The 12,014-nt window shown below is 33.9% G+C and overlaps 1 protein-coding gene across 1 annotated transcript in view; it reads left to right on the forward strand.

Moving 5' to 3' along the window:
- CSMD1 (CUB and Sushi multiple domains 1) overlaps positions 1-12,014 on the forward strand; it is a 1,221,578-nt gene that overhangs the window by 1,008,410 nt on the left and 201,154 nt on the right. The window contains exons 25-26 of the mRNA XM_086608338.1: positions 892-1,018; positions 3,734-3,936. Of these exons, the coding sequence (XP_086464464.1) occupies positions 892-1,018; positions 3,734-3,936 (330 nt within the window). The remainder of the gene's footprint in view (positions 1-891; positions 1,019-3,733; positions 3,937-12,014) is intronic.

Below are 12,014 nucleotides of genomic sequence, written 5' to 3' on the forward strand. Positions count from 1 at the left end.
TTTGGTTCAATGGCACCTGACTGTTACACAGTTCCAGTTTCATCAGGGTGCATCTTGATACTGGCCAGACAACAGCGTGGTGCTCTAAACGAGCAGCATAAGAATCATTTGCTTCCGGTTGCTTAGGACTCTGCTTGGTCTTTCCACAAAGTTAAGATAATATTGATAATAAAAAATGTGTTAAACCAGACACTGCATACTTTCAAATCACAGCTTTCTGATTTACTCTCTCACTTTGTAGGCATATGACATTTAAATTTTTAAATACTGAAGAAAATTACTGGGCAATACCTAACTGCTTTTTGATATAATTAAACTTGAAGTTATATAGAAGTAACTTGAAAGCATTAAACTAAAGGCATTTTGACATTAGAACAGAGAAAGTGATTTTAATTACAAAACCTAACACTGTAAAGTCTGAATTTGAGCACGCAGTGTTACTTGGGAAAGCCAAACATGTTAAATGGGATATAGTAGCCTGATCTAGTTGAGAGGCGTCCCTGCCCATGACAGGGAGGTTGGATTAGATGATCTCTGAGGTCCCTTCCAGCCTATCCCATTCTATGATTCTATGATTTCTGAAGCATTTTTGCTCTCTTGCTGATGCTAAAATTGTGCTTTTTTTAGTCTCAGTTTATATTGAACTACTCTTGTTGGTAAAATACCATAATCACAGAAGGATGGTTTATTGCTTTATAACAAGGTAGGGATGAGATTATTATATGTGCATTTTTAACTCGTGCATTTCATGGCTTGTATGTATGTGTACTACTTCAGAGATACTTGGTCACTCTCTTACCTTTTAAGAAAACAGAGAAATGTGGAATGGACAGAAAATGGAAGTGCAAAAACTTACAGTCTTGTTAAATGTAATGCTTACTTATTTTGTAGCTGAATGCGGTGGTCGAATTCATGCTGCTACATCGGGGCGCATTTTGTCCCCTGGTTACCCAGCACCATATGACAACAATCTTCATTGCACTTGGATTATCGAAGCAGATCCAGGAAAGACAATAAGGTACATGCTTAATTTCAATATTTATTGTTGACCTCAGTATTTTATAAATTATACTCTATGCCATACATTCTCACACTCTTCTACACAATTTTTTGTTTATTAACTCCTCCTCACATTAATAAAGGTGATGCTTGTCATGCTGGCATTTATGAGTGCTATACCTCCAGGGAACCTGGGTATCTAAATTGCGTAGGGGACACCTAGTCATCTAATTCAGAACTGTGAATTCTGTTAGATAATATGACCTATAAATCTTCAGGGTGGTAGAGTGGTGCACTGCTACTCCATTTTCTAGCTGTAAACAAGCTAAAGTGCCAAGCTGTCAGCTCTGGTTTCAAAATTCTTCCCTTAATTTGTTGTAATGCCATTCTTTTAGAACTTAGTGTCACATTCAATGTAATAATTTGTTTTAAATTGAATATAATTATTCAGTGCTATCTCTTATATATATTACCTCAAGCAGCCATAAAATTCCTGACTCTGCCGGGAGTGCTCTGATATCAGGCATCATGATGTCCTTGTTGGATATCGATTAGGCACTGTGTTTTTGTCATGAATGCTTTGATCTGATGAAGATTTGACAATAAACAGCAGCAGCAGCAGAGAGATTAGTTCTATAAAGCTTTATATACAACTCTGAAAATTTTTCATTTTCCATTCCTTCTCTCTTCTGTCATACCATTATTAATCATAGAATCATGGAATGGTTTGAATTGGAAGGGACCCTAAAGATCATCTAGTTCCAACCCTCTTGCCACAGGCAGGGACACCTTCCACTAGATCAGGTTACTTAAAGCCCCATCCAAGCTGGCCTTGAATAATTCCAGGGAGGAGGCATCCACAACTTCTCTGGGCAACCTGTTCCAGTGCCTCACCACCCGCTTAGTGAATAGTTTCTTCCTTATATCTAATCTAAATCTCCCCTCTTTCAGTTATATATTAACATATATAGCATTTTGAATTATGTAAGTTTCAGACTTTTTCCCCATGATCAGTTGAATAATAAGACCAGCAACATCTCAGAATACGCTGAGAATAATCAAATTTGAAAAAATGATGAGATTTTAATAAGAATTGCGTACGGGACTGAGTGAATGCTTAATAGATAAAGGCCAGAAGATATCTCCACATAGAGTAGGCAGCATTACAGAAAATGGAAGAAATTAGAAGAATACAGAAAATGAGGGAAACACACCTGGTGACTAATGCACGAAATAAAGGTAAATGCCAAGACCTGAATGACGCGATCTAGAGCTTATATTTCGATAATGATTTATGGAAAGATGATGGAAAGGTTCAAGAATTCAGGCAGAAGGGAATTAGTAATACAAGAAGAATTTTTAAAACATTTTCTCCTTATCAGTTTGACATACCGACAAGAAAGAGCATCATACTTTGCTGTTGACGTATACCTAAATTATTTAAGTGGAAGGAATACTAATATTTAAAGACTCTTTCAGCTCAGTTTTGCTGTAGTAACACATAGATTCAAAAACTTTGAAATGGAAATTCTGTTAAATATTCAAGCTAGTTTGTCCACTCCTAACAGGAAGTCGTTGAGAAAGCAAGAATATAACAAAACCATCAAACTTCTAATCAAGATATATAATACTAATTTATATAATTTTAAAATAATTTATTGATACTAATATGCTTAATGATATGCAACAGAGATTAGTTTCATAATCCAGTGATAGGATAGAAGCATCTGATTTCCAGTAAATGTGTTACTTCAGAATATTAGCTATTTATTTATTTTGAGCAAAAAGTTAGCAAATAGTAAGCTGTTTCATTAATCAGTTTATGTGGGCAATAGTTTTAACTGACCATTTAAATTAAAATTACTACTTTTTAAAATTAAACAGATAAAACTCTATAAGCAAATGACAAGTTTTTCACTAGGAGGTTTTTTATTTTTAGTAATCCCATTTCACTAAACCAAATAAAGAATTCACTTTGTCGTAGGTGATGTCAATGCATCATTTATATTTAAATGACAATTTTTAAATTACTAATTTCCAATTAATGACAAATGTAACGAAGAAATATCAACACTCAACTATTTGAAACAAAAAAGAAGTTGTGACATTTACCTATTAGATTTCTTAATTTTAAAACTGCAGTCAGAGCTTGAAGTCAATGCACATATTTTGACTAATAACATAGCATTCTTGAACATCTTTTTAAATCTTAAGACTTCACCAGATTAATCTATTATAATGCAATTATATATTTTATGAATTTTAGCGTAAGATAGGATAATACATTTTCTCTTTTTGAATAGGAAAGAATATACCATACTGACAGAATTTCCCGTGCTATGTATGCTAGTGTCCAGAAGCTCCAGCTTTTTTTCAGTTGCATATAATTGAAGCCAGTCAGTGTTCTTGGTATCCTCATTTGAATGAAGAGAGGAAATCTTTGATGAAGTCACAGTTCTTATCCTTTAAAATATCTATTATAAAAATAAGTTAATTTATAGAAAAAGTGCCTGTAATGGTGTTTTCTGTAATTCAGGAATTTCTAGAACAGAATAGCATCTCTGTTACAAGATCAGCTTATCCAACAGGAAAAGTGGATAACTGCAGGACGAACAGCCCTTCGTCAGTCTTAAACAGCATCTCAAAACTAAGTACAGTTTGGGAATGGTTGCTTAGAATTTTGTGTAATTGTGTTTAATGAGTAATGCACAGTGCTTTTACTTTCTCTTTGCAGTCTGCATTTTATTGTTTTTGATACTGAGGTCGCTCATGACATCTTGAAGGTATGGGATGGGCCTGTTGAGAGCAGCATACTTCTGAAAGAATGGAGTGGTTCAGCCCTTCCAGAGGATATTCACAGCACTTTCAACTCATTAACGTTACAATTTGACAGTGACTTCTTCATCAGCAAATCAGGCTTCTCCATTCAGTTTTCAAGTATGTAATTATTTTTTCATCTCAAATGCAATAATTATATAAACTATTTATGTACATTATTCTTAGATATATGAACTGTTTCTCATCTTAAAACTTTCTCAGTCCTTGAAAAAAAAGAGAATATATTATTTTAATTAGTTTTTATATTTATGTAAAAAGCTACGACTAGAGTCCGTAGAATTTTGGAATTTGCTTTGAATGTTTAAGTTTTCTTGTTCCTCATTTTGCAGAGCCACCACATGCCTAGCATTATCTAATTAGCATTATCTAACAAGTCAGAATGGGTTTGTAGATATGTAAGTTTTATTTTACACTGATAATTTTAAATGTTCCCACCAGTGCTACCTGATAATATGTTATTTTGTGTTTAAACTTTGTGTTGTTTGTTGTGGTTTTTTTTTCTCACAACATTGGTTGCATGATGCATCACTTTTATGACCTTAACCACTGTTTGTGTACATGATTAAGCTGAAGAATAAAATATATCTTACCATATTAAAATACATTTAAAAATTTACTATTAAACTAATCAAATTCATCTTGAGGTCTAAAGTGAAAGCTTCACTGTATACAGAGGAGCTGTGACCAATACTGTAGAAGTGATTAATGTTGTAAAACTGAGTATGTAGAGTTTTTCTATGTTATTATGACTAAAGCGTTAAAGACTGAGGGTAGGATTGCAGGGAGACTCTATCACTGTATTTGACTCAGTCATTACTTCCTTATATATCTAGATATAATGTATCTAAGTGTATTTCTGCTCAGGAACATAGGAAAATTATGAATAATAAAATGTATAAGAGTAGGAGTACTATTTAAAACCCTCTCTGTAGGTGCTGTCATTCAGAAGTAAAGAACGCTAATAAGCTTCAGTCATTATTATCTGCGTGAGGAAATACACTTTGGAGATTTCCTGGTCTCTAAATAATGAATTTTACATTTACTTGTTTATTTCATTTGTTTGATTTTTTCTGAATGTTCTACCTCCAAACCACAGGCTCTTTCATCAACCCTGAGAGACCTAGCTAAAAGTATGCAAAATGAATTAAAGACAAAGAGCAGAATAAATGTTTCTAAAAATTCTGACCAGTGTGCTATATAACGTGCTGCTCTTCATGTTATTTGAAAAAAGTTTGATTTTACATTTGTGGAAATGAAAGGGTTTTTAACTCTGTTAGGGTTAGCAGGCACGTTTTATGTTGTATTATATGAAAATATTTATAAGTTTATGCACAGATTTTGAAAGGAGGGAAATATTTAAGCAGTTATATTTGTCAACACGTTTTTTGACCTTCAGTTACAGTAAGTAGGAGACAATTTAATGCTTTAAGGGTGAAGAACTGATTTTGTCATCTTATTATTACATCTGATGGATGCACTCAGTGATCATGCTGGCAATTGCAGTGTATGTCTTCCTGGAATTAATGGGATCTAGTGGTGAAGAATTGAATGGCTCAGCTCAAGTAAAGGGAAAATCATATTAAAGTTTCATTCACCCTGCTTGGCAAGTGGAATGTTTTAAATTTTTTTTAATTGTAAGGAGGAAAAATATCATTTAAGGCATATGTGAAATTAAATGTTGAATTATTTCATCTAAAAATCACAGCTTAGTTTATTTAGTCTCCTTGAGGCAATGGACAGACCACTGTGGCCCTGATCTGTAAAGGATTTAAACTAATTAATCTATGGCTAAGTGAGGATCTTTGCATGCTTTAGTATTATCACGTGTTCAAACTGTAGGCCAGTTTATAGCAAAGCTGCACAGAATATTGAAATTGCTCTACTTTAGTAGTTTGTAACTCAATGAATAAAAGAGGTTGATTAAACTTTTCTGGTAATTGCAGAAGATGTGGATGTTTTATTACAAGTTCTATGAAGGCAAATGCTCAAATTTAAGAGTTTTCAAGTGTTGCATTTATTAATGAGTATATTTTATGTAAGTATTAATTACAATTCAAGAAGTAAACTTCAGGTGCAGAATTGCACAGGATTGGAAAACCTTCAATAATCTGGACCTCTTACACATGCAACTTCTGTATTGGAATATGCAATTGGGATTAGTGTCTACGTCAATCATAAAACATCCACTGCAAAAGATACACATCTGAGAGTATCAGGTCAAATGAACAGCTTAAAGACAGAGCATTAAAGTGTGAACCTTCAGCTGGAGAATTTGTTTCACTGTGCTGTGAATGTGCTGATTACTTTCTATACTTTGCACTCTAGAATGCCCTTGGTGTATCTGACTAAAAAAGAGGTTCTGGGAAAGGATAGTATGAGGTAGATCAGAAAATATCACCTATAAATTACTTACTGTTGATTGTAAGTGTAATTAGAGGTGTTTTTAATGGAAAAATTTAAGTGGCTGAGGCTTAGAAAATGTTTGAAAACTATTGAAAATGCCGTGTCTTGCCCACTCAGCTCAGCATGTAGAGCATGAGAACATGAACTGACAAAAGTGATTATGTTAATTGTAATCAGTCTAATGCTTTTCATTAAAACTTAATTACCATTTAATCATGCATAAAAGGACAAAAAATGGATTTCAGTGTACAAAATTGACCTTTACTCTGGGGGTTAAATACATTTAAACTATGTATTACAAGCCAGGGAAGTCAACCAGCTCTTTCTGGTCATGATACAAAAAGTGAACATAAGAAGGGTGTAGGCAAATTTGGTATTTGACTTCTTTGTTCCAAAGAAACAAAGTTACTGGAAGCAAAAACTTCCTGCCTAAGTTAGCCAGAAAAAAGTTTTCTAACCTAGCTTAATTCTGTCCTGCATGTCTAAGGTAAATGGGATAAATTTCCCTCTGTAGTTGCCTTTTTCTTTTTATCAGCTATTGGTCTAGATACATGAACATAAACTAAATCTCAAACTTCTGGACATCTAAGAGCAGGTGAAATGAATTCTGTTTCGCAGGTGTCTAGTTCCCTATAAGATGCCGTAAGGTGTCCTGGCTAGTCTCTATCTGCTACTCCAGAAGGTCACACACCCGTAAGTCCTCGGTCGTATCTTCCAGTCCTTTGCAGATACCTTGTATATTGTAAGGTATTTTGAATGAGACTAGCCACTAATGTTGAAGCAGATTAATCTCACCCTGAATGTTTAATCTTCAGCTACTGTAGACTTCTGAAAGCACTTGGATCCCATGCTAGTGGCTGATCCATTGCTTTTATTGTCCTGAAGCTAATTTCATTGCTTGTTTATATATAACCATATAATTTGTTTACTTGATTTTTAACAAAACCAATAGAAGTGGCAGATGATAGGAGCAGCAGTGGCAGTTGCTAGTCATACTACCATTCTTACAGACTCAGACTTGTTTTAACAATACCTAATAGTAGTTCTACCCTTACAGTCTAGCCTTTTTTGTTAAACTAAATTCTCAGCTGTTGTAACTTAAGAGAACTGTATCCTTTTCTCAAAGTCAATGATGCATTCATAGTTCCTCAACTGGTTTCATAGATTTTGCTCCTCAGGGCTATAATACATCAAAGGATTATTCGCATGTTTCTTATAATGGAAAAAACATTTTTTAAAATATCTGGCTTTTCTAGAGTCAGATCCATCTGTGATCACTCTCTATGTCTACCTCTGGTTCTATGGCATTGTTAATTTCACTTAATCATAGCATTCTGTAAGCATACACTTTGATTAACAATATACTTATCTCTGCTTTCATGTGAACAGAAAGTTATCTTTTTTTTGCTAATACAGAACAACTGCAAAAAGTAAATCAGCAAAGTTTTTTTTTCTCAATTTCTTTGTAATATTTGTATCTTATTAGAAGAACTTCAGACACTCATTTTATTAAAAGCAACAATATGAAATGAAAGGATTTGTATAGTTGGTTTAGTCCAATTTTGTTTTTTCTGTTGTTTGCTTGCTCTCCCAATGTTTTTAATATTTTCTCTTGAAGTAAACGCAGATATAAGCAATGACGAGTAAAGATGCCTGACTAATTCTTTATCATAACAGTACGAGTCATCAATTATGGTAATAAAAATAAACAACTTCTATCAACCAGTTAATTAGAACAATTATTTGGAAATTATTGTGTCTGATGTTGTCACATCTGTTGTAGTCTGTCTTCTTCTGACAACAGCTTAAGTATCAGTGGTTCTGTGTTTGATAGTTCCTAATGACACTGAGCTTAATCTGACAGAGTTGTTTAAGAAATGGTGCCCACTTCTGTCCAGTTTTGTTATTCCATTTGATCATTTGTTTGTTTACAGCAATTCTTACAGTAACTGTGTCACTTATCTTAAACTGTTAAAGTACTGTTGTCTTGTAAATTGTTTTTTATTGCTGAAATATCTTTTATTCACTTGCCTAATGGCCTGAGCTACTATATTTAAGTAGTATAAGCATTTCCATGACAGAATCTTCATTGCTAGAATTCATCATGCAATTATTCCAGTTTGATTCAGAATTAGATTATCAAGAAAAGGAGGTTAGCACAAAAAATATATTTTAAAAGAAATTTGCACATTCATAATCACATATCTGCCTTGCTAACTAACTATATTTTGAGTTCAAGAAAATGAAATCCATTAAGAAATCCCTTCTTAAAATAAATAAAAAGACACAAGACACAAGAATTCAAGAGGCCCTTTTAAAGTCTGTAACATAATCATTTCATGAAACTGTGTCATAACATTCCTATCCATCATCTAATCCATGCCTGGGCAAGGCATCCTCAGCCTCATAGGTGTAGCAGTTCCTCATTTGATTTCCGTGGAACTAAGCAGAAATGGAGCTTGTAGGTTACTTTGATGGTTGTCTCTAAACTTATGAGCTTTTGTGCTTCAGGCTTAATGAAAGAGGCTGCATTAGCATTTGGATTTGTTTTTTCTTTAAATTCTTGGACAATACAAGACATTTAAATATGTGGTTTGTGTTAATTTACATAGTTCTTTGTACATTTACATATATTATGTGTGATGTTTTTCAGAGTGCAAGCACTATTCCTTCACATTTGGAAATGTTTGTTAGTCTGAAATCACTCCAAATCCTACGTACAATGTTTCAGCTTTGATATGCCAAAATCCTTCACAAACCTATTATGGAAGTGTAATGCACTAAATAGGGGAAGCTTGTGCATTACCTGCAATTAACAAACCTAGCTCCTGAGAAGTCTTTATTATTTTTATAACCATTTAGAGTAGAAAAAATAGTGTCTGCAGCACAACACTACAGCAAATGGCTTGTGTGATTGTTTACCATAGGCATAGTGAAAATTATAGTGATGAAGGTGATTTTTTTTTTGAACTACAATAGATTATAGGCTAAACAAACTGATAAAAAGTGTCCTTCAGGTGAAAGATAAATTAGGCACAAATATAACATATTGTTCACAAGGTTACAGATACACAAATATACAGTATGTCATATTCTCAGAAGCAATCTCCTGTTGATTTTCAGTGAACTTTTAAATCAACTTTGAAAATGTAATTTTGGGGCCAAATCCAGAATAAGATCTAAACTGGGATTCTGGAAGATTATTAAATTAAAAACAGAGAGGCATAACACAGTGGCTGACAACATATAGAGGTCTAAAAGCCCCCTAGCAATCTGTGGTTTTCCCAGCTGCCCATTCTTCAGGCACCTATGTCTAGTTTCGTGTTTTGTGTGCACAGAACCCTGTTCTACTCCAAGCATGTGAGACAGTAGGAGATGGGAACTCTGTACAGCCTGTTACTCTGTAACCCGCTGAGTATCATTGTCACGATTTAAACCAGGACGATGGTGTAGCTTACTACTTAGAACACGTGCAAGAACTGAGAAGCAGTGATTTAGTTCTTTTTCCAGCTTAATGAAATTCAGATCCCCTCTCCTGACTATGCCATTTTAGGCACCTATTTTTCCTCAGTCATTTCTAAAAAGTCTGACTATAGAACTTGGTTTGATTTAGCATCCTTGAGTCCAAAATGTAGTTATTGCTTTCCCTGCTTTACAGGGTATGTGTTTTAATTGTGTTCAGCTTCAAGCTTCTGAATTCCTCAGGTTTTTTTTGAAAATCATATATGGCATTGTTACATCACAGCATGAACATGGCCTTTCTCATAGGTATGTAAGCTAGATATTAATTGTATGTCTATATATTAGTGTAGGGGCTGAGAATAAAAAAGCCTGTTACAAAAGAAGAGAGAGAACAGAAGAACTGGTGATTTTTAATGTCTGGATTACTTATCAATGCATATAACCTCTATATCCTTTAGATATTTGCACAATACCAGATGAAGCAATAGTAGACTTGTAATGCAGTTACAGAACCTCTTGAGAATCTTAAGAAGTTAAACAGCTTGGAAGGGAGACAAGTTGAAAAGTTGACAGCCTGTCTAAATGTGTTCACTTTACTGGATGACACATCAGTGCTTAAATGTCTGGTGTTTTGTTTAACGAGGATCAAGTGTATTTGGCGTGATAAAAAGGTTGTTAGTTTCAAATACGTAAAATAAATTCTGAGGCTGCAAAACCAAAAGTTTAAAGACCATTTTGGTACTTATTAAACATCTGTGATTGTTTTTAAAATTTAGAACTTTGTATATAAGAAATGGAGATTAGCAGGGAAATTAATATTAAAAGGGAACAGTCATCCATAATTCGTGCATACTTGACACAGTCAAAACGGGAAAAAAACGTTGTTTGCTGAGATACTCTATTGCAAACCTTTTTTGGAGAAAAGGAAGATTTTCTGAGATTTATTGGAAAAAAGATACTAATTAATGACAGAGATAAGGTTATGCTCGTATACTTAAAAATATTATGATTCTTTGACAGATATGCACTATAGTGATCAATTTTTTAGAGCTGTTATTGGCTGTCAAATAAGAAATTATTTCTCTGAGGTCATGACCATACTTTCCTTCCCCTGTGGCCAAGTATACATTTAGTAAACTGCGCTAATGTGGGATGTCAGGAAAATTGTCAGAGTGGTTCCTGGAGAGTGCTTACGCAGTGCTCATTAGTAGTCACAATCGTTACTTTGACTCTTAGATTGATGCTTATAAATTCTGTGCAAAAAAATTCCACAGCTGTTAATAAACCTGCTTTGTCTTTTACTTCATTTAGGTACAGGAGCCATCCCAAAATATACGATGTACTGTTTTGTAATAGAAGCAAGGTCAAAAAATTATGAGTAATAAAGTGTTAAGCAAAGCTCCTGTGTTTGTAGTATATGTATTGCTCATTTTTTTTTCAACCTTTCTGTCTCCTGAAAATTTACAGCATAGGGAAAAAAAACGAGTTTTCCAGTTGTGCAATTTGGTAACTGTTTCAATTTTGCAAATGTTTAATTGCTCTTGCTGTTTCTTCTAGTGGTATACTCATTTGGGGTGGATGGAAGGAGTAGATGCAGTTCTTAATGCAGAAAATTGATTACCTACACATTACGGTCACAAAGGTGATGGTGGTAGTGATGGAGCTCTTATATCTTGTGAAAGCCTTTGGGTTTTACCATTTGAAATGGTAAACCAAAATAATTTTAATGAAATATTAATGTTTCCTGGGATTGAAACAGAAAATGAAAAAAACTGCAAGCTCTCCCCCAAAAAATAGAGCAAGGAAGATGGACTGCTATCACTAACACAGATCATTTATAGGAGATATAGAAAAGATTGTACCCCTCTATTTAAAACAGTAGAAAGTGGTTATCAACCACAAAGAAATAGTATTTATATTCTTAATCATTTTTGGCCCATAATTTTTAATGCTATCCTAAAACCCGAATCCTTGAAGTGCTACATAGTGCTCAAAATAAAGACATAGTCGCTGCTTTCCCAGAGAGTGTTGGAGAATGGTGCAATCAAATAGGTAACAGTAATGTTGGCTCATTAGCCAACAAAGTGGTAAAGAACAGTTTTAACAATGCTATATATGCTTTTGATAAATACATCAGCTTTTCTCTGAATGCTGCTCATTGGTCTGATCATGTTTTACAGACAACAGAGCAACATTACACCTTGAAAAGACATCAGATGTACAGTTGAGATGGTTATGAATCAGTTTAAGAATTAATTAGTTGTCTGATACATGAGTACTCAAGAAAGTATACATAGTTTATATTATTTAAA

Source organism: Tauraco erythrolophus, chromosome 2 (assembly GCF_009769465.1).
Source record: "Tauraco erythrolophus isolate bTauEry1 chromosome 2, bTauEry1.pri, whole genome shotgun sequence".
NCBI lineage: Eukaryota > Metazoa > Chordata > Aves > Musophagiformes > Musophagidae > Tauraco > Tauraco erythrolophus.